General features: G+C 36.8%; 1 protein-coding gene across 5 annotated transcripts in view; it reads right to left on the bottom strand.

Annotated features, from left to right (window-relative positions):
* Positions 1-229: 229 nt before the first annotated feature.
* The window catches only part of SRBD1 (S1 RNA binding domain 1), a 142,764-nt gene continuing 118,488 nt past the window's right edge, over positions 230-24,505 (bottom strand). For 2 of the 5 annotated variants that reach the window (XM_026121185.2, XM_026121184.2), the window contains 5 exons: positions 21,918-22,024; positions 19,070-19,246; positions 16,176-16,346; positions 3,982-4,166; positions 230-1,239 (listed from right to left, as the gene is read on the bottom strand). In XM_026121185.2, coding sequence (XP_025976970.2) covers positions 950-1,239; positions 3,982-4,166; positions 16,176-16,346; positions 19,070-19,246; positions 21,918-22,024 — 930 coding nt within the window. In that variant the 3' untranslated portion in view covers positions 230-949. Of the gene's footprint in view, positions 1,240-3,477; positions 3,584-3,981; positions 4,167-16,175; positions 16,347-19,069; positions 19,247-21,917; positions 22,025-24,505 lie in introns of all 5 variants that reach the window. The other 3 variants (XM_026121187.2, XM_026121186.2, XM_064509569.1) reach the window with 3 other exon arrangements.

The following is a 24,505-nucleotide window of genomic DNA, read 5'->3' as shown; positions in this document are numbered from 1 at the left end:
CATTTCCTTAAAGTCTCAGGATTGTTCTACTTCTGTTGACTATGGTAAAAAAGCCCCAGAAGCTTCAGCTAATGGGAAAACAAAATAGAAAACAAAACCTAAGAGAGGAGATTCTGACAAGTGCATCCTCACAAGTACATCCTTAAATTGAGATGTTATTGATGTAGGACATGTTGCAAACAAAGAGTACTAAGACTCCTAAATCGCTTTTATAACCAGTACACTGAGAAAAGATGGCCAGAAATGTTTTTATTATGTACAAGTATAGAACAACATAAGTGTTTTTGACACCTTTGAGCAAAGTTTCTTAAACCCTAAGGTACATCCAAGTGTGCTAAAGAATGGTAACTGATCTAGCAACAATAAAACAGGAAAACAGAACTCCTAATAATGTAGCTCAAATAAATTAAAGCAGAATATTTCTGAACCATCGAAAGTATTAACAGATGCTCTTTTTCAGTTTCACTTTTCACTTTTGAAATGATGTCATCACCAACTAAACTTAAAAAGATCACTTTTTTCTACAACTAGGTACCCTCTTTAGATTCTCTTCCAGAAAACAGGCAAACCGAATGACTGCTTTTTTGTGGGGGAGCAATAGATGTGTCTGCTGGAACAGTATTGCCCAAGGACTGCTTGAAAGAGCAAACCTTGAACAGACAGAACAGATAAGAGATCTGTCTGACAGTCCACTGGAATTTCATTTACTCTGTAGACAAAATAAGAAGGCTGCTTGGAGGTAATCCAATAAACTGTTCCAGCAATTATTAACAGAAAGGATTCAAGAAATATGGAAAAACTGTTAGAATTTTTTTTTAAAAAAGTGAGATCGAAGGTTTCAAAATTCATTCATTTTCAACATTCTCATTAAATGCCTGAATCTTTAGAATCTCGCTGACAATACTTAACATTTAAAATGAAGCAAGACTCAACCATAAAAATAATCCTCTCATAAAACACGAATAAGATCCAATGTTATCCTTAATCGAGGAATATCAACATTAAGCACTTTAACTTCCACTCTTTCTCCAGGACCTAACCCAAGACTTCTTCTCTTCTTCACTTTAGAAAGTTTTGCTTCTGTTATGTTTCGCACTGGAATCAAACCTGCTTTTCCCACACCAATATCAACAAAAACTCCAAATGGTGTTGCATTTTCAACTTTTCCGGTCAGAACAGTACCAACGCTTAGGTCTTCAAGACAGACTATGCTTCTCTTGAAGTCGGGTTTATCAAAATCTGTTACGAGAAAGAAGAAACAAAAATAAGACACTGGAGGAAAAAAACTTGCTTTTTTTTTTTTTTTTTCCTGAGGGTTGTTTCTAATTGATTGTTTCTAATTAAGTAGTCATCTCAAGGTAGCTGTCAGGCCCCAAATACAGCTTCATTAGATTTTTATATAAAGACTCATCTGTGGTAAAGAATTGATTTCTTCTATTTTATTAGCCACTTCAAAAGATTATGGTTAATGGAATAATAAGCATAGTGAACTCTGTGGTAGGAGACTATTGCAGGAGATAAGAAGCATATATTAGCTAGTGGCTGTGAAAGATTTCTTAAATATTCTTGGAGCTAGTGACAAAAGATGGGATGTTAGAGGTTAACTCTTAACTTGAGCTGCATAAATCATACTATAATTCCATTTCAGACCACAAATTTACATCCATGAAAGTGAACACTCAATCTCATCACATACTAAACAACAGAAAAGTCAATGATGCACTACTGTTCTTATACCACCATAACTCAGGCTTGCTGTTCATTTGCATCATGACATCACATAATCATCTGCTTCTTTGCACTGACAACATCAAAAGTCACACTTGTGTGATTTTAAGCAGGTAATATCCTAATGTATTCAAATTCACATGGTACAGTTAAGGTTTTTTAAACTCTCTTGTTACTTACTTTCCACTTTCTGCTCCTGCACAAAACCCTTCTAAACCATCTCAGGAACTTCCCTTTCAAACTTTTCCTGTTGCTGTTTTATTTTTTCCACAATCCACTAAGACTGAGATTTTTTACACTTCCCCCCCACCAAAAAGCAGCACCAAACCAGGATTCTAAAATTCTCCTATATTTGCCTTTAAGAAATAAAAGGGGGGAACAAGCTTTTGGCTAAAATGCACTGGAAATCAATGAGAGTCTTTGTGACTTCACCAGGCTTTGGATCAGACCCCAAGAGAATACACAAGCTGGCAATGGCAGCAGTAGACTTTGAATGACATCAAAGTTTCCACTGAAGGAATGTACCTAATTGCTTAAGTCCAAAATGGTTAATCCTTTGGTAACATTATACTACGCAGTGGCACTTCAATGAAAAAAGCAACTAAACAGCCGTTCAGGGCAATGACCACAACAAGATTTGGAGGAATGATGGGAATCCTTTTAATGTTTGCAACTCTGTTTTTTCCATCCTGGCAGATTCATCACAGTTACCTGAGTAGCTGTTCAACTTCGATGTTAGAAAGACCACTTCTTACAAGTAATACCTTGTAAGGCCTTTGCTAGAAAAAAGGATTTTAAGTTAATATGTTAAAATATCCTATTCTCTCTCCCTTTTTCCAAACAATTCTCTGTGTTTGCCTTGTACTAAACTCATTCAGGAAAAATAAGCAACAACACAGAATTTCAATTAAACTTAAGAGGATGCATAGGAAAGCTAAACAAATTATACTGAGTAATACATAGTATGATATTGCTACCTTACCCTTTTACTTTTTTTTTTCTTTTTACTCTTACATTGTTGTTGGGAACAATAGTGGAACTGAATCTTAAACCAAGATTATTTTTTAAGCCAGTGTAGAGCACAAACTGCTCAGTTTGCCTGAGCCCTGTTAAACATTACTCATTCCTTCGCTGATGGTTACTAGCGCAGTTGCAAAGACAGTGAATTACAGCTATACAAGGCCACTAGGAGAACACCTACTATGACTGAGACTTGCCACCAGCCAGTGAATATCTCCTGCCTTGGGCTTGAGATTCCAAAAGTTGGAACACAGTTTTCATCCAACAAAGGAAACTCGGCTAGTCCTTTAACCATTTCTGAGTTACTATGCTATGACAAGCAGAGTTCCAGTCAGAGATTCTGTCTGCAGTAATATTGAATGTACCAGAGCAGCAGAATCTGAATATTTTCACTGAAGATTCCCTTATGCATTTACGTTTATATATTTTTATCTTAATAATCTATCCTACTGTAATTTAGATGAGAGACCACCAGAATAAATGAACTCATACAAAATACACATTTTCAAGATCACTAGTGGGAAGTATTTAGAAAATTTGCAAGGAAGCTACTAATCCATCCAAAAAATGTGGAACAGAAATGTTATTTTTCTTAGAGCATATGTTTATTATTTATTATTTCAAGTCTGTATCCTTGCTGTCTACCTTTATCTCTGGCTGTTGTAAGAGAATCCAGCTAAAAGTTTCATCAAACAACAGCATCTCCAGATGTTTTACTTCATTGCCTACCTCATCTTTGCTCCCCCCACCTCAAACTGTTCAGCACTATTGCAAGGTTCTAACCAAAGGTGGGTCACAAGCCATATGCTCCAATTACACTTTTCTCCAGGAACTACTGCAAAAAAAAAAAAAAGCAGAATCACACACTACTGCTCAACAGACTTTTATTACTACTGTTTCAGCTTGGTCTCAGCATTCCCCCCATGATGGAGGGCCAACACAGATTTAATCAGTACAGAGTCAACATATTGAAACTATTTCATTTGTTAACAGCCATACAACTCCCCTTCCTATGGCTGAAAAGGCCATGATTTAAGACAGGATTCACACTCCTTAATTACTGAGCTGGAAAGAAACATCTGACTATGATATACCCTTTACCCTGTCTGAGAAAAGAACGGGAGTTACATGTCCACAGAAATGTACCACTGATTTTAGAAGAAGAAAACATGCTGTCTTAAAACTGGTACGCAAAACGATCAAACTGAGCTTACAGCTTTCACAAGCGTTTACCTGTTCTGATGTCAAAGCCTTCAGGCTGAGTCAGACCATCAACGATTAGCTGCAATGTGTGCACTGTTGTATCTAGCCTTTTTGCTACTCCTTCCAGTCCTTGCTTTTGAATTACTGCATTTACTTTTTGCTGCATATCTGGCTTTCCTATGTCATTTGGGTTTCCTCCAATGAAAGATAAAAACCTGAGAAGTTCAAACAAAGATATGGTGAGAGATTTGTAACATCCTTTGGTGGTAACTGGACTTTCACTACATTCAGGGTTTTAAATTACTTTTGCATTGATGCATGAGAAAACTTCTGTTAAAATATCTGAACAGCAAACAAACCACTTTTTAAGTGCATACCCTCTCAACTCCTCACTGATCTGAAACAAACATGGAAACTTTGAGCCTATCTGCATATACTTATCTCCTGGTATAGGTCAAAAACTGGAAGCAAGATTTCAAAATAGGAATCACTTCTCAGACTGATGATTTACCTCATACCAAAAACTAACCCAATCATGACTGAAAGATGCCTGTTTTTATGAAAGCTCACTAGAATAAGCACAATTTCTATAATATTGTCATTTTTATGTCTCTCTAGTTCAAATGAAAATGAACAGCAATCTAGTAAAACTACAATCAACATTCAAAATATTAAATCAATACAAGGAACCTTTAATTAAAATTAAGAATATAAAAAAATTACATAAAATACTTCTCCCATCTATGAACATCATTACGAACAGCAATTAGTTTTTCAGAAACGGAAAAACTATCAAGTAAAAGTAGTCATGCAACACAAATGCTGTTATTGTTCCCTATTGTTATATGCATATATGCATTGGGGAACGAGACAAATTTGGACTGACATCTAAAAGGCTGAAAATAAATACCTTAAAATTAAATTAAAAAATATGCATCTTTCCCTACTATCTCTTAAAAAAAAAACCCACACAACAAAAAATCCAATAAAAATAACCTCTTACTGAGATTTCAGTTCAACAACATTGGCACATATGCAGGGGCAAGCACCGAGAAACAGTGACAAAAATTCATATGCAGATCCTACTCCTTAAGCAATGATGCCTTAGACAGTTTATTTATCATTGAAGAAGTGTTCTTGCTTTGGTGAAAGACTTAAAAATGCAGAACAGGTTGTCTTCAATGCAAAGAGACTATGAAGTCTCTTGCCTAAGGAGTTGGAGTGAATATTCCTTTCAAATCCCGAACAGGATCCTTCCTTTCTGTCCTTACGCACCTGACAGGTGTAACCCACCACCCACAGGAGACATGTAGACCAGCAGATTGATGCCCTGCACTTGGGAGTGGTGGGAAACACTCCAGCTCCGTAAGCAAGCAAGCCTCCTGGCACTCTCAGCCTCCGTCCCCCTCAAAAATACACAACCTGCTTTAATCGAAACCCACTGCTAGCATTTCTCTCAGCAGGAAACGGTATCATGTTTACCTGAGGAACCCAACTGACAGTGTGACAGGTGGTAACTCATAAAATGTTACATGCATTGAAATTTAAAATTAATTTTTTCTTTTAAAAAACAAAATTGAAGGAACAAGATATAAGCAATATCCTGACTTCCAGTAAATCACAAAGTTCATCTCTGAGCACACGGGCACATCTTCACTCCAAACTGCCCACTGATATCACCAACAGGAAGATGCCAGTGTAAAACTGGCTGTCAGGACTTCCAGTTTGGTACTGACTTAAGGTGCAACCATGGTGATTTAAGAGTACTGTTAGCTGAAATACATACAGTTGCATTTAAGAGTCATAGATACCATTTTCTCATTAGTTTTCTTAATTTATATGGATATTTCATGTGGCAGCATGTGAAAAAATCCCAAAAAACTCATGCAAGAATTCAGTGGGTGACTGTTTTAATTGACCAGATTTCAACTTTTAATGCCACTGTTATTTTTAAAGTAATCTGAGGTGATTTGAAAACAAAGTAAATATCAAAATAAATGCAAAATGGTTCACTATTAAATGCAACCCTTTATTTCCAGTAAACTATGCAAACACTACTACTACGCAAATATTTTGTATAATAACAGCCAATATACAAAAATATCACACCTTCTATGACAGTATGTTCCGTCTACTGCAGCAAACCATTACAAGTGGTGGTAATGACGATACTGAAAATGTATGCAGGTCCGGGCAAAATATTCTTCCCAAAGCTGCTAAGGAAGAGCTGCTGACCGCTGGTGTTGAGAGATGGACAATGTCACAGCGGCACAGCAGTGACAGGCAGCAGCTGTCTGCGCTTTGACTGACGTGCCAGATGTAACACGACAGCCCCTACCAGCCTCATGACTCAACGGTCTAAATAATATATGCTTTACTGAGCGCTCCTATAAACAAGCTTGCTGACATTCATGTCCTTGGCTTTATTTTACTTCAAATGGCAATTCAGCTCGAGTACCTCCAAGTCGCATTTTTTTCACCATTAGCATTCCACAGAAGTGAACTCGCAATGGAAATCGGTAACGGGGTGAGTTTCACTGTTAATAAACACAACCGCATGGAGCGTTCGCAGATGTATAAAACGCAGGCACAGAACTTTTAGATGTGTGGCTAATGCAATCAGAATGCACTGCATTGTGTGCAGACTGCTGGAAAGAAAACCAGCAAGAAATAGGATGTAAACCAGGTGCCTGATCCCTCAGTTACTATTCATATAAGTTACTCCCTCCCCTGCAGCCGCCGCTGCCGCCCCCCCCCCCCCCCCCCGAAATCCCAATACAAGTATTTATCTGGCATTAAAAAGAATCCCTCATGTAGGCAAAATGGGAGGTTTGGGCCCTGCATTATCAATCACAATTGTTTCAGTAACTTAACCTGGTTACTGCTCTGAATGAAAATTTGGTTCCAGCTGAAGAATGTGCTTAAACATGTCCCCAGTTTTAAGTACATACGAAGTCCCACTGACTTCAATAAAATTATTCATATTCTGAAAGTTTGGCAATTATTAAAGAATATTTCACAATTATGGGCTATAATATAGACAGAGCAACGTTTAAAAAGGCCCAACATGCACAAACACATACACAGGAAATAGCCCTAATAGAAACAACACACTTTGCAAAGTCTCATCTCTTTAGCTTTTGGTAAAAAACTATGTATTAAAATATTTTCAAATTAAAACAATTTCTTAGCGACTACAGACATAATTAAAAAAATACTGTTTAATCTAGTTCTATTTTTCATGTATCACTTTTCACTGAAATAAGCATGGTTTGAGGGCACTCAGAATAAAAATCAATATAAAGTACAAATCTCTGACTGAAGAGTGGTGCATTATATTGATCACCTCTATTTTTAAATGTCATTGCTAAGAACAAAGTTAAATGTTTCCTTATTAAAAGAAATCAACTCAACAACTTCCTTCAAGAGTTACTTCAAGGTCAGGGAAAAAAAAAAGATATATGTCGGTAGTGAGTAAGACTGTGATATGGCTACAGGAAAAGAAAAAAAGAAAAAAGGAAGTTTCCCCTACTCTCCTTATTTTGGTCTTAGTTATGTTAAGCTCTTTCAATACAAGTCTTTGAAAATATCTAACCAAGTTTGTAAATGACAGTTCCAGCTGCAGGGATATAGGAACATAAGCAATCTGTAAAAATGCAAGTCCTCCAAATATTTTCCCTGGCTACACATATGGACTAAGTAACATGTTGCAGTAGTTCAAGTGCTATGTTTATCTACTAAAAAGACAGAACTTAAGAAGTGAAAGATGAGATTGGCCTCACTTCTGAAAAAAAACAATCTTGTAAGATATACTATTCTTATTTCCTCAAATATTGATGGTTTGTGTGAATGGTGAACTTTCCATGTAAGGGACAGCAACTTGCCAGTACCTTCAGAAAATATTACAGAACAGGATGAGATTTTGCTGGTTTAGAGATTTAGAGTTTCAGGGTTTCAAGATTTAGATGCTACTCAAAAGCTTTTACAACAACCTTTGTTTTAAAAGCAGTCTTTGCAGTGTTATAAGACCTGCAGACAATGGTCATGGCTAAATCACTGATGTTTTTATTTAATACATAATTTCATCCATCTTACCCAGATAAAGAAAGAAAAGTAGCATAAATGTAACAAATAAGCACATCATGTTCACTTAACACACACATCTGCACAAAATTATAGCACAGCCATTGTAATGCCTAAAAGATAATGTAAATTTCAGTGAAATGCAAGAACAGTCAGAAAAAGAGTAAAATATTACCAAGAGACGCCTTCAGTAAAATTTTAAGGAGGTATTTTAAACCCCCCCTCCCCCCCCCCCCCCCAAAAAAAAAGCTTCTTATAATATGCAGCAGTTCTAAAGCTTTGCAAGGGTTTTAGTCACAGTCATTCTGTTTTATGTAATCACTTCCAGCAACACAACTTAAGAGCTAGGAGTACTGGGTTCATTACATTAAAGCAACATGATATGCCATTACGTCTTGTCACAGTGCACACATGAATTAATGGTAATGCAACATAATCACTCTGAAAACAGAACAACTTTGCATTAGCATGTGCTCTGTTAGGTAAAACGTACATACATGACAGTAGCAAACTGCTAAATTATGCAGACATTTATGTTTTAGTAATGTTTTGAAATGCAAAAGCATTATTTGTATAATGCAGATGTTGACTGTTCTTAGGCTGTTTTCACTAGTCATATAAGTCTTCGGTATTTCTGCTACTAATGTGGACTATATATCAAATAGTATTTGTGTGTTACTTAGTTAGTTGCTGGATACAAAAAGCTAAAGTTTCAAATATATATAAAACTGCTTATATGGTTTGGCCAGATACAGATACTAACCAATATGTGCTTTTCTCAGATGCATAACTTAATAAAATCATAGCTTATCTGAATGTATGCAGAAGACTACAGAGCACTCAGATAATTTACAATATTTTTGAAAGCACACATGTGGGAAACAATGAGTTTAACTGAGAAAAGAAATTCAGGCATCACTACACTACAGTGTGGCCACTTTGCTACCATAGTGTTAGGCAGGTTGTCATTAACCGTTTCCATAACTACCGACATATCATATAACTGAAGCATAACCCTGAGATACAATGCAGTGAATCATGATTAGTTATCCAGAAAGAATCAGTACTGCAGCTAAATGAGATCATTCAATAAAAGAAGCTTCATAATTTTTTTTTCTTCAAAATTGTTATTTTTTAATTCAACTGGTAGGAAAACATTTAAGTTTTCAGAACTTCAACCAAAAAAAAAGAAAGAAAGAAAAATACTGCTTAATTTGATGGGTCTAGTGTTTACAGTGTAAATGGAGGATAAATCTGTTGTAATTTAAAAGTTCTCATAATCATTCTTGTCAACTGTGCGTTGTACATAATATAAATATTTTAAAATGTCTTTTATCGAACGGTCATTAGCATTTAAAGCCTTTTCTGCTCTTTAATTTCTTAAGAAGGTAATTTTCAAAAGTAAGTGCTCAAAAAATCCAGCTATTAAGTCGAGAATCAGCCATGTGAATGAATTGGTGTTCCAGAGTGATGAATATCAACTATTATTTACTGGGCTTAATGGCCTTGGCCTTAATTCTGTAAGTGTTCTCCTTAATTAGGTTTAACCATTTGCTACTAGAACTAGACATAGCGTTCATTAATTTACTGAGCTTAACTTTTTCAGGCCTTTTTAAAAGAAACTAATACTTTATTAGGACATAAAAGGAATTATTTTGCACATTAAACAGCTGGAATATACACACAGTCAGCATTACCCGGGAAAGTACAGTCTTGCTGAAGTGGACAAAAGGTTTTTCTCATGAGATTGTAGTGAATTAAATAAAAGATATCCTATCATAGGAAAAATTCCCATCCTCTGTAAAATATACACATTCAGAGTGTACAGAACACAAAGTTTTTTCGCTTGCTCAAACACCTTACCACATGACTGATATATTCCTTTCCCAATTTCTGTTCTACCTGTGGATCACCTCAGTTACTGGGTGACAGAATGGGGACCTGGACAGAAGCAAGCCAGCCAAGCAGAGAGCTGGCAAGGCAGTCAAAAGAAAAGAGCACAGTTGCGTAAAGGACAGAAGAGGAAGCTCCTTTTCTTTTGTTGTTCCCTCCTTAATCAATAGCTTTCCTTCACCATTTCCCTGAGTGTCAGTACTTGCCTTCAAAGCCAGCAAGTGCAGTTACTCGCTGCAGTTTTTCAGCACAGCAGCTGGGATACTACCCATCAGCTGCTAAATCCACCCATTAACCAGAGTGGCAGAAATAACAGAAACATCTGAAAAGTGATCAATCCATCTGCAATGAAATATAAAATCTCAACAAGAGAATGTTCACTTCTCCAAAGCATTTAACTCCAATTATTTTTGAGGTAGAGTATAGGCATGTGAACAAGTACTTTGCTTTATCACAGTCTTTTGGGGGCAGCAAGAAGCATTATCAATACACAGACCAAGGGGGAGGCAGGAATCTCCATTACAAGTCACTCTGCTTAGTATGTCAAAAACTTCTCTTAAGGCATTACCAACCACAGTTAGAAGTACAATCCTTTACCAGGCAAGGCCCTACAACTATGTAATTAGCCGGGGAGGATTCCCACCTGCATTAGGCTAGATCACAACTTTAGATCTCTGTTCTAAACAGTGGTAAAAGATTTTTAAGTTGTCAGACTGACTGAAACACAACCTGCCTGCCAGATGCTGCAATTTGTGAGCATCAAATACACACGCCGATTGCCAAGCTTTATCAAAGAGTATTTTTTATGAGATTCAAACAAAATCAGCAAATGTTAAGATTCCGTCATATCAAACTAACTACACTTCGCAGCCTGATGCAACAAAGAAAAATGTTGCCTTTTCTTTCCAGCATTTTGGTTTATAAGTATAACCTGGCTGTAAGTTCTGGGGACTTCCTAAACATTTCCCTGGTTTTCCTAGCAGTTCTTTTACAATATGTACCAAGAAACTGGATATGCTCTACATGTTGTATTAATTGTATGTATAAGATTCTGCCACTGTAAACTGGTTTTCACTTATACTCTTCATAAGCTTGAAACACAGTCCTGCTTTGCAGGAAAATATGCTGCCTACAAAGTACTTAAATATTTTTTTTCCTTTAACATCTAAGAAATTATGATTCACAACATTTAGAGGTGTTCCTAGGCTTGATCACTACACATCACAAAACCAAGCCTTGACAATGCAGAAACCATGAAATGTTTTGGTCATCTGCACAATGTGTTAAGTCACCGGTATGATGCTTTCCAATTATTTTACAGAAACCGGACAGATTTTAAGTTAAGATGACTAAATGCCATAAATCAATCATACCACCACCATTTGTACCACCATAGTAAAGTTTACATCAATTTTTCCATTATAAAAAAAACCTTATTTTTCAGGGGTTTCTAATTCAGCCATAAAAATTGGCTTCAGCCTAAAGCTTGGCAACCGAAGTCACCACTTGGGAGCAATTCTTTTAATCATTTTTTTTTAAACTGCCTGGCCTCTCAAGCTACAAAATAGTTCAGAAAAAGAAAACTGGTGGTTTCAAGTTTTGGTGGACTTCTATCCCTCAGAAACATTGTTTTAAAAACTGATAATTTTGTATGTCATAAATCTGTAACGTGGACTACTGCCTTTGGGTAATTTGGGTGGAAGCAGTGGATTAAAATTACTGGTTTATTTTGTTTAAAAATAAATGTAATTTCCCATGAAAACTTTTAATCCAATAAAATTTTCATGAAAGAATTTTTCTCATGGAAAGATACGGCAGACATGGCATGAACAAACCATAAAGGCTTCCTTATGCTGCATCTATTCCAGCCATTTTGACTGCTATGGTAAGAGATATGTAATACTGTATTTTGATGCCTTTAACTAAATCTGTCCATCTTATTCATGATGATAATTCTGCCCTTATGTAGCACAGATCCATCTGAGAGTGTTCCATGGCCCCTGACAAAGTTCTGTGAAAACAGAAAGTTGCTTTGAAAGCAATAAATAAAGAGCGTTACTTGGAAATGTATTAAGTACTGATTCTAATCCATTTCTAATGGTCTCAGTAGTTCTTGTGTGCATTTGATTTAAAATATAAAAACTATCAATTAGATAGATTTTAAACCATAGCAGAATTAAAGTTTAATACTGACATCTTAAAAAGCCCCTCAAATGGTGGCTGACTTCAGTAAGACTCCCCAAATCAGCGACATGAACAAATCAGCGACATGAACACAGTTTGACCTACAGGCTCTCAGAAGCTTTCCCATGAACTTAGGCTCAGCAACAGGGAATTACAAGCCCAGTTCCATCCACTGCCCAAAGCTAGCAAAACTTTTCAGCAGGCCTAAAATGCTTTGGATCGTATCTTACATGCAGTCTGTATTCCTAGTAGAATTTTTTCTTAATTCAAATTTATGCAGCAAATTGGTTTGGAAGACAATTTCCTAAGTTCCAAGAAGCTTAACAACTTTTACACTTCTTCTGAAAGGTCAGTTTAAATATAAAATCATTACCAAACTATAGCACTAGTTGCTTCAAGGGAAGATATCTGGTTTATATTTAGCCTTTATGTCATCGGTGTCCATTTTTAATACTACACCTCTCAGCTTTTGGAAGGTTGCTGCAGAGCTGCATTTTCTTTTTTTTTTTGAATAGCTATTTGCGGTTAAAAAGCCTTAGGGATATTTTCCTCCTTCCGCACACCATTGTGTGTCATCTATCTGTTCCACGTTAATACAATCTCTACCACAAAAGTTATCACCTTCCTATTTAATGAACTTTCAAAGGAAATCAGCTTTCATTGCAAGAAAAACACTATTGAACATAGAGGGAGTACATTCATAGAAAGCACTTTTTGATGTTACTTTTACATCAAAATACAGATACCGATAAATATAAACGTATTGATACCATTTAAGAGGTAAGACAACAGAGAACAAGCCCAAAGCAAAAAGACAAAACTGATTCAGTTAGTTAAAACAAACAAGGATACTATGCTTACTACTTAAGGTGTTTCATTAATAAACACTGTTATGTTTTCATATCTGTTTTGATCTTAACATTCTTTTGCACAAGGAAACTATATGATCCACTACCTACAAATTCCATTTAGATCTAAATATTTCAGCTGAAGATTCAGGCTAAGCAGGCAAAATGCTTGGTAAGAAGCATAAAGAACAGACAATGCTACAGCTGGAAGCTTACTTTAAAGCAATTGCATTAGACAAAACTAACATGGAACATAGCATCGGTCTGTAGCAATGCCATACTCCTCCAGCAGCTTTGCTGCTCCCAGAGCCCAGTGAGTTTGGCACTGAGCACAGTCTGGGATCCTCCAAGGTAACTCTAAGTGACTGGTGATTCCCCTCTGAATCACACAAAAGCCTGAGACTTAAACCACTATCTTTTGGTTGAGATGTAAAAAATTATGCTCATAAATAAATGAATGCCATGGAATTTTTAATTTGTTTAATCGTGCTAATCCTGGATTCCCAGCCAAATTCTGAATCAGGTAATGATATTCTGCTTACTAAAATTGTCTCTGGAATTTCAATTGGATAGGGTAGTTCAGATATTCATATACAGTAATAATCCTACTTACCACTTCAGATATAAAGGTAACCTGTGCTGTTCCAGAATCACAGCACAATCCTCTATTTTCCAACCAACCTTCACAATGATAATATATACAGATAAAATCCTATTGTATTATATTATTAACTGGCTACATTTCTCTGCTCGGTGAAACAGTCTTTTCGTATCACCCTCTAATTGAAGCTGGGAACATTGGGAACACTTTAATGGTTACATTATCAGTACACTAGAGAAAGAAAGTCAAATAGACTATTGATCAAATTCTGGCTACTTGATATTTAAACTGAATGAAATACAACATTGAATATCAACAGTAATTTTGAACAACAGGGTTTTTTTTACATTATCTCACTATGAATTATCTAAAGCAGGGGTGACCAAGCTTTCTTCACCCTATAAGCCACATATCAAATGTAAGGTCATTAAGATCAAGAATTTTTCATAGCTATGTGTAGGGCAGAGAACTAATAACAACTACTGATGCATAAGAAAAAGAAGGAAGAAGAAAAAAGGCACCAGGAAAGGGAAAATGAGTTATCTATAGATTGCACAAAGAGTAGGGAATTGCACAGCAGCCCTAGAATCAGGGATGAAGAACAACAAAGGGACTGTGGCCCAGAGAGGATGGAAAAAAAGTGCACTGCATGCCTAGCACAGGGAAAGAATATGGACCTATGCATAGAAGGTTATATATGCAATAATCTCTGCTGGAGACATGACAGAACATGCATTGTAAGGAAGGTGTCCTAGAAATGAAAGGTACCAGAACAGTATTTTGTATAAGCAACACAAGTGTCATGAATTCAAAAAACTGAGCATATCTTTTTGAGCCTTAAAGATTCTGTTTGGTTATAAACATGACGCACACATGTTTCTCTAGGAATAATGATCTCAGTGAAGGCCAGGAGAACCCCGAAGCACTAAACTACTGCTGAAATTAGCTCCAGAATGTTTTAAGAAAAGAGCCTGCTCACCACAAATCACTTAAAAAAAAATAAATACGTGCTGGTTTATGGCAAGAGATAATGTTTTCTCTCAAGAGGACAGGCAGAGTCCAATTTCAACCAGAGAGTGATGACAGAAGAAGATCACATCTTACACTAGCATTTACCAGCTGCAGTATCCCCTAAACAGACACACACATGGGTTCCTAATTACTTTTTGTGACCTACACAAAAAACATTCTCTTCTTTTAGCCAAAGGTCACATACTAAAACTGCCATGGTGTCCATGTATTTGGGCACTTAACATAGACATCTTAATTAGATCTTGCAACATCAGAATTTAATTTTAAAACCTCATTATAATGACATGTGCTCATATATGTCCTTGTGCGCACACACACACACGCATATACATATTTTGGTGGTCAATAGTCACTGTGCAAAAATAGTTTGTTTTGCAAATGCTGAAAATAAGCAACAGAGTAAAAGCAGCTCTTCGTGATGCAGAGGTATCAAAGTGCCCCAACTGTAAATCTGGATGACATTTCACTTAGACTTTTTTAAGAACAAAGAAAATTACACTTCAATTATGGTCTAGAGCAAAATAACGTTGAAAGTACAGTCAATAAAAAGCACAAGGTTAGACACTTTCTGTTAATTTGCTCTTCTCAGCAGAAGTTACAATGAGCTAAGACACTGTATTACAGTATTTTAAAATTATCTACATAGCTTTTTTTGAAACTGGACTCCTTACTAACATACTGCTAACATACGTACTGCTTTGCTGTTTGCCTCACAAACAGCTAGGTGCTTCAAGTTTCTCTGAATTTAACAGAATATCTGGCTATCTGAGCATTCAAAGACATTGGAGAGCATTTGCCAGATAGCTGTGTTCAATTCAGCATTCAAGTGATCATATCCAGTTGTAGAAGTATTTGCTGAAAGCAGTGCCTTCTCCTAATGTACAGTCAACGGTATTGCTGGGGAAATTTAAATGCAGGCACGAGAAAGAGAATTACTCCTGCTTGAAAAAGTTGCATTACATGGGGATGCCTCAGAAGTTCTTTATGTGATATATGGGGGCAAGGTAAAGACAAAAATCAAAACTTTTCTGCTATTTGTAGAACAAATAATTTTTCTCCACACTTTGTAAACCAAGAAATCCAAACACCATAGCATGTGGCATAAAGAAAGTTGGCAAACAGAAGGAAATTGAGAAAAGTGGCCTCAGTGAGGGGTGAAGTGGTGATATCAAGTCCAGACCGTGGGAACGAAATGCTTTGCTATTTCAAGGACAAGGGATCATTTAGATTTGATAGTGAGGTATGCTGTCTTGGCAAAGTTTAGAAAATTCACTGATTACTGAAAAACAATGATATAAAAACTAAAAAAAAAACAAAACACAAAAAACAAAAAAACAAGGAATAAAACCAAAAAGCTAAAAATTTGCATACCCGTAAGAGGCAAAATATACTGAATTCAAATCCTTCACTTGTAAGAGAACTTCTGAAACATGCCTCTTTCTTGAAGAAAGGTGAGAAAGAGCATCAGATTAATGTACACATTCCTGCCTCAAAAGGCTGAACAGGCTGCTGTCAGAAAAATCAGTATTTGCCATTTTAAAAATTGACAGTGCAAGTGATTCAAAAACTTTCCCATTGCTTACCTCATTGCAATGTTGTAGGACTCTGGATGAATACAAGTTTGGTCCAAAGGATTGGGCTGTTGTGAGGCACCTGGTGTCAGTTTGCTCTTCTTTTTACCCTGTTTCTCCTTGGTGACTTGTGCACCTGCTTTATTCAAAAGCGCATGACTTTCAAGTTCAATTTTCTTACTACTGTCAGAAATCAAAAACGGACATGTCATTTATACTGAACAAAATTATAGCACAGTGCCCACACACTAATGTTAAAGCAAAACACTTCCTGAAAATGAGAAAGTGATAGTGCTGGCAGTCAGTTTAAAATACCTGACTACACAAACTACTGTTTAGTACCTAATCTAGATGGCATCTTCTGTCTGTAAAATGAGGGCAACTGCATTTACCTACTTCATAAATATCCTGTAAGGATATTTTAATTCTTAATTGAACTGTCAGTTCACAGACTGCATTACTAAAAAAAAGGACTACAATTTGAAGAGTTTATAAACAAAATATTATAAGGTGAGAAAACTGTGTTTCAAGCACATGTACAGAACAAGGAAAGGCTGACTGCTTAAACATCACAGGTTCTTACATGACATTACTTTGACTTTCTACACTTCACTTTTTATACTGAAACTCAAATATCTGAAGAATTTTGCTCAAACATGGATGTAGTAAAAACATCCAAAATTTCAAATCAAAAAGACTTAGATCAAGAATTATTTAGAACAGTGAAAAACTAAAGGTCAAATTTATCACTATTCCAGAATTTATAAGCCATTCTTGCAAATTATCTTAATACAGTTTTCCTTAAATTTTGTGAATACACTTTTAGCTCTTAATAAGTTAGCTTCAGTTAGAGGCAGAGTTGGGCTTTTTTTCCCTTCGACTGCCGATGAGAAGGCTCCAAAGTCACCAAGAGATCAATGGACAGATTGGTCAGAGGGAATGTATTTCAACAAGAATGATGCAATAAAAGACATGAGAGAAAAAGAGATCTATCTTTGTGCCAATAGCACGTTTACAACACGTGTGCATCTTCCCTTAAAATTTCCCTTCAATAAAAAAAATGTTCACCGTACAGAAAAGGCATCAGATGAGCCCTATTGGCAAAGGCTCTTTGCACTCCTCTTTTTTTGTTTGTTTCTGTTTCCTAAATCACAAGTGTTTCCTGCTTTGCAGAAAAAAACAAAATGTACCAAAAGACTCGGAACTAGCGCTCACTCTTAGGGCTCTATCCATGCACGGAATGTAGACAGAAATGCAGACATATAAATGTCTCTTTCCATATCGATGTTTTAAATAACCACTAAGTATTTGTTAACTTCCAAATACAAAGCACAAAAACTAATTCACACAGTACTCTATAGCCAACAACATGATCAGAAAGGACAAAAATTAAATCTTCCCAAGATCCATTTCAAAATGTTTCTTTTTATCCCCTTGGGCCACAAGAAATGTTGTGGAGGCAATGGCATTAGAGCTTTATTTTGGCCCCAAAATCTCAGGCTGTAGCAGATTTTTCAAATTATACAGTGTTCTCAAGTTTTATGGTATCTGAATAACATCAGATGTGTGCTCCAGCAAGGGCAAGGAGGGGGAAGTGTTCTTAAACATTTCACCAGTGAACTTCTGGAAAAGAAAATGGTGCTGTGTTCTTAAACATTTCACCAGTGAACTTCTGGGAAAAAAAAAATGGTACACTGTTTTTAAACATCCCTCCATTGAACTTTCATGAAAAAAAAGAAAAAGGGAAGAGTCAGCCTTCTCTTCCTGTGTTTGTGTTACAACATCCACTAAAACATACCTGTACAACATAAGACCTTTCTATCATCTACAGCCTTGAAAGTAGTTTCTTTGGCCTTCTGGTGATTACAGTGTGCACCATTTGGCCTGCAGCATGTGCCTCCCTGCCAGATGGGCAACCGATCTGTATACCTTCCACCCGGGCGGTGAGCCAATCCTAATGTGCCTACCTCCTGCCTGGAAGTTACGCATGTGCTGTTTGGCCAGCAGCAATTGGGAATACAGCATCACCTCTGCGTCTTGTGTTGGCTAAAAAATAGCATGTGCTTCCCAGGAAATTATTTTTTGAGACGAGTCAGCAACAAAAGGGTGGGGATGGTGCTACCACTGTGCCCTTCCTTAGTTATTTATACTGGAAGGAGAAATGGGAAAGATGGGAGAAAACATATTGCCCTAGAAAGTAGGGGACATCCAGCACGCAAGAGAAAGCATTTCGATGAAGAGCAAAGCAGGAGGGATGGTTGCGAGAAGGAAAGGCTTGGGTACAGAAACAGGAAATAAGATAACAGAGAAAAGGAGGACCCAGCATTAACAAATGGGAGTTGGTAAAGGGACTCTTACACATTTGAGATAGACTGCAGTTACATCACGCTTACGAGGCATAGGAGTATAACACACACACAGAGCTTAGCCCGGGCAGTTTATCAACTTTCTCTGTCCTGGTAACGGAATCGAAACTCTGAAAAGCCATGCAAATTTATTACCATTATGTTCTGCAGAGTATCCATCTTCACCACATTAAAATGAATTTACAAATTACTAAATTATGCCTGAAATACACGTCTCTGAGGTTTTATTATCTCATAGATAACCACACTCTGCCACATGACAATTTATTCTACTGGTTCAGTGGCAGACTATGTAATTAAATTACATACTTACAGAAGCCCTGACATAGGGTACTGGGCTAATAAACCACAATGATGCATAGAAACAGCTACGTTCAACCAGTGACTTGAGTAAGTTAACTTGTTAAGACACTGTCTTTTAGAGGCCAAAGGCCTAGGATTCCCCAAGTCTCAGGTCTGAGGAGGGACAAAACAGAAAGGTAAGAAATCTTCTCATACCCCTTTGGATAATTTTTTCGAGATAGCTAATATCTCCATTACCTGCAGAAGGTCTTTATATATTCTTGATTGAACCTGATGAAGCCAGCACACTGTTGGAAGGATTTAGGACCCAGTCCTTTAACTTCCTTGAGCTGTTCTCGATTTATAAATGGCCCATTCTTCTCTCGCCATTCAATTATATTTTTAGCCCTGTTAGCATTCAAACCTGCAATATGTCTGAGAACAAAGTTTACAGAATGCATTTTATTACCATTGAACAGTGATTAATACAACCTCCTACCCATTACAAGAATATAGATTACTGTAGAAAATCTGGTTTACAAAACCTCCAAAACTTAAAAATAGCTAAGAATTTTGCAAATGAACTCCCAGACCAAAGGCTATAATCTGAAAAAGGATCTCTTCTCTTAATTCTATGGAAGGAATCCACTGAAGTCAACAAAACTTGGTACTGCAATAAGGTTCTGCACATATCTAACTGGTAAGCCAGGGACATATAATTTATGATCTGTGGGCTATTTCTGTAATGCCAATTCAATTTGTCATGTCTTACGGCCTGCCCCCAGCTGCCCTCTTCAGGAAACAACGTGGGAGGAGGGTTCAGGACAGATAAATTGTTCCTGTGAGAACAGCCCCCTCTCAGCTATTATCTTCCCAATGATACTGTAACACCTTGCCTCAATACAAAGGGCTGGCGTCTGCTATGCAGAAGGAGGGTGGCTGGGAGCAGCTTGCCTTCCTCACTCAGTTTAACAGATCCACACAGCTTGGTCCTTTTTTCTCAGCTGCTCTTGAGATAAAAGAGCAGCTGGGAACAGGCTGCATGAGTCGTTCTGCGGGCAACTCAGATCTGGCAAGGAACTTACCTGCAAAGTGCAACTGCAGTAAGCCAAGTTCTTTCAGGAAGCAGTGGGTTTCCTGCACATTTTCTGTATGTACGTACACTGAAAGTTGTACTCACGTGGAATAGGTTAATCACAGAGAGAGGGAGAGGGGCTGTGGTGGGCAGTTAGTCCTGGCACTAGAGAAGGAAACATCACCCATCTGGCTTTAAATACCAGATGCCATTGCTTTAAGTCAATGGCAGCAGAGACCTGTTTATAGAATGACACTGACTGATTCCACAAAAAGAGCACCAGCAAACCTGGCAAGAACAGGCAAAATCAGGAGTGAGAGATGGAAAAAAGAAAAGTTATTCTCATCCTCAAGTAAAAGTTAAAAAATTATCCAAAGCTGCTGAAACACCAGAACTGTAACAGAGACACACACATTTAACCACAGACAAGATATCATTATGAATGGAAGTTTTTCCAAAACTTGCTTAGAAAGGTTATGAAATCTAGCTTGTTTACCCTGACAAAGGAGCATGACACAGAGTTCACAGAGTTTTCCACTGATCTTCACAAGTCTTTCAAGCAGAATACTCAGTATCAGTAATGCAGGTGCTGTAATGTTATCCCTTGCAAGCGTAAGATGCGGCAATGAGTGTATTCAGTGCCTCAGAATGCATGAGCAGAGCCTTGCCCATAGCATACTTTAGCTAGGGTGACAATTTCATACACTATACTGCTGAGAACCATTTTGATCATACCAATACAGTACAGCAGAATCAAACTGTTAAGGAGCAAATCAGTTTCAGAGCTTGAAGCAGCACAAGCATATGAGCATCATGTTATGGAAAGGTTAATTAGTCCAGATAAAGTATTTTGCCAACTTGTATTGGCACTTGTATTGGTTACAATACTTTCAGGGTTCTAGCTGGCACAGTGTCACTCCATATGGCTGGGCAGTTCTGCGGAGACGCAGCAGCACCCAAGCCTGCTGCCCTCTGCTGAACTGCACAGTATACATGCACCCTTTGGAAGACTGACAGTGCTCACATTGCACTTGCTCAGGTAGGTTTTTATTCATAGAATCTGCTACAGAATGAAAATGTTCTGTGAAACGCAGCTCAGCCTCATTTATCAACAGGTATTGTGGGACAAAGGACGCTTTTTTCCCTAACAGCTGATCTAAATCTGGAAGAAGGAAAAACAGAAAATAATTCAGGAGTCAGACTAAGAATTAGACACACAGAAAATACAGAAGAGAAAGCAAACGAGAAAAAGAGAATGAGATCTTTAAAGATATATGGAAAGAAGACATTTTCAGGGATGAAAATAAGAGGTTTAAAAAAAAAGGCAGAGCTAGTAAGAATACATACTTCTTAATTGTTATACCCATTATAATCTTGGTAGTGGCAATTACAGACATTCTTTTTCTCCCTCTCCTACTAAAGAGGATGACAGCAAAACTTTGCTCTTCTAAGAGTCTGTAAAGCTAAATGATTCTGAACTCCACACGTTTAGAAGAGAAAGAGCTTAAATTCTAACCCAGAAAAATAAACTCCGCTACATTTTTGAAGCAAATATGGCATAAGTAAATACTTCAGAAAAAAATTCTATAGAAAAAAGGGCTATTTTTCAGAAATTCTCCCTTAAATCTTTCCCTTTCTCCTTCCCTCACCAAATTTTTACAACCTCTTCCGCTTAGTAGTGCCCATAAAATTACCTGCTAAGAGAGAGAATATACATTTGAAAATCCCTTTCTTACTGCAAAAATACAAATTAATTACATCACATATTTTCTAAACTGCAATGTTGTTTTATAATTTTTAAATATTTGTTTTTCTCTGAAGAATAGTTCCACCCTGGAGAACTACACATACCCTTAAAAATGACTCTTAATGATCCAGTAAAATACTGTCTTAATGTGTCATTTTCATGTAATTGGAAGTTTAACACAAGAACCATTTGCTCTAGCTGAGTTTCAGTCAGATGGCAGACTAAACAGAGACTCTGTGATCCAGAGCCATGTAATTACTGGAAGAGGAAAATGTTTGACTCACCTTAATAGTATTTCTGAGCAGATGTTAATATCAACTCCTACAAAGCTGACACACTCTTCAACCACACTGTCCAGAGTTGCTTTGAGCAAAGTCTGTGACACATCATGCTAAGAAACAAAACCGGAGATACCAGGTTAGCGAAATATTGGAATATACATAAATATACATAAATAGGAATGTTGACAAAATATGTGCTAGCACTTCTCAATACATGAAATAACAAAATATAAGTACCTTCTGTGAGGGTACCAGTTAAGAACATAAATTGCAGAAGGTATTTTGAAAAGATGTCCAGTAGCTCTTTGCAACACCTCTGTCGTGATGCAAATCCCTAGAATAAGTGACTCTTCCTATGAGACTATGCTATTTAATAACCATCTCCCTGCACCACGCAAAAACAAACACTACATTGTATAAATAATGCTTACTTAGGAGTAATTCTTCTTTTCATCCACAGTGTCTTTTATTTGACACAGTTACTTACCTATAATCTTAGTTTAAGTTATTAAAAGTAAATAATATTTTCAAAATAAAGTATTTAGAGAAAAGAAGATCTCAATACTGTTGCACCTGTACACACAAATCCCTGCAAAAACTGTTCTTTTTACAAGCGTTACACTATCGTACAGTTATTTACTAAAAAATGAATCAGCTATTGCATGAGGGTGGACAATATATAAGGGTACATAGCCCTACAACAAAAAAATGTTTCAGATTTTGAACAGATATTTCTGGGAAGATTGGCAGATCCTTGACTGATGCACCACTAATGGAAATTCTTCCAGTTTTTCCATTATTATTCATAGTGCTTCCCTTTACTTCTTCTAAAAGAACATCAGTCACACTTGTCAAAAGTAAAAGTTCCGAAGCTCTAAGATTTCTTTCCCTTCACAATGTAGGTATATTTCAATTCAAAACATGAAGTTCCCCACACAAGCTCACAAGTGCTTAGAAGTCTGACCTGGAGGGAGATGCCTCTCTAAGTGCAGGAGCTAATTCAATCACTATGTTGGCTTAGCTTCAGGGCTCTTGTACATCACTCATGTAAATCCTGGTTGATCTGTTGTGGTTTTGTGATGCATTCATTTAGGACGTCAAGCTGGATTCAGGCCAAGGCACTGAACGTTTTATCCACTACTTTGTTTCATCTTCTAAGCCATTCAGATCTTTTAAAGTTTTCATAATTAAATTTAACATACCAACAACATCAACCTCCATCTACTCATATTTGTAGTTCATTAAATAGTGGTTAATATCTGAAATGATCCTAAATCTTATACCAATGTATATCATAGCTTGCTCATTTCAGCTAATCCTAATGGGATATATTTTCATCATGACATCCATAATAAAGTGACTTAAAACTATCAAGTGCAACTTTCACCCATATTACTCTTCCCTACATGAAAGTCCACATGCAAAAAGCCATGTATATACATAAATACTTGCATCTGCACACATTTTTGGTCTCACAAATACAAAGCTTACTAGTAATCTTTGCATATCAAATGTCAGTTTCTACTAATGTGTTACTAGGATAACACAACAGTATCTTTTCTGAAAAAGAGATATAAATGAAAAAACACACCCTAAGAAAACCCTCTTGTTTATGTTTTTATTTTTCTGACTTACTAAAAATGCAGCTCCTCTTAGTAAGGACGTTCTGTATAGGCCCTCCTTCCACCATCGGCTGAGTATGTACTAGAACTAGATGCTTCCTAGCCAACTCACGCACACACACAAATTCAAGGATGTATTTATCTAAAGGAGTACAGGAACGAGAATAAGATACGAAAAGTGTGCAGAAACAACACCCAAATTCTCTTCTTTGCCAAGCATAGCTACCAAATGCTGTGATAGATTTTCCACATTAAACAACAGATTAAAAATTAAATAAGGATATTTATTGAACAATCTTTTTTCTTAATGACAGGGGAAGGCAAAAGAAGGAAAAAAATACAGGATATTCAAAACTTCCTCTGCTTTTGGGAAAGGCTACTGACTCCAAGGCACTTGGAGGATGATTATCACGTAGTTTCAGAAATTACATTAACCAAGAACTGTCATAGTTATTGGCCACCTCTAAAGACTTTGGTCTAAAATAAGTACTACTAAAGCAGGAAGTCTGTGGCAAAGATTGGGGTAGCATCCTGTTTCCCTGGGTTTCAGCCTCATTCCTTAAGAAGTAGATCATTCTCCAGAACGAACAGCATGCAGTCATGGGATTCAAGACTGAGACATTCATTGTCTCTGCAATGCCTTACAGAACAGGCCGTGGCAAAGGTGGTAAGCAAACCCACAGATTTGGCCTAATCTTCCTAAGCAGCTATTTGAATGCAAGAGTTCCAGTTCTGCTGAAAGTGAACTCATACAGCAATTCAGTCAATTACATCCCAAATACACTGCAATGGAGAACTTTCCACACCCCTCTCCACACTGATACAGAGCACACAGAAGTGTTATAAATTTACTATCTAAATGTAGTTAATTAAAATGATCAGTTTATTATCCAAATATCACTGTAGAGACTTCCTACTGCTAACAGGTTACTCTTCAAAAAGATTTAAAGTGAAGTATATTTTCAAGTC

The sequence above is a fragment of the Dromaius novaehollandiae genome, chromosome 3 (genome assembly GCF_036370855.1).
Source record: "Dromaius novaehollandiae isolate bDroNov1 chromosome 3, bDroNov1.hap1, whole genome shotgun sequence".
In the NCBI taxonomy this organism is placed as follows: Eukaryota; Metazoa; Chordata; class Aves; order Casuariiformes; family Dromaiidae; genus Dromaius; species Dromaius novaehollandiae.
This window is presented reverse-complemented; position numbering and strand designations above follow the sequence as displayed.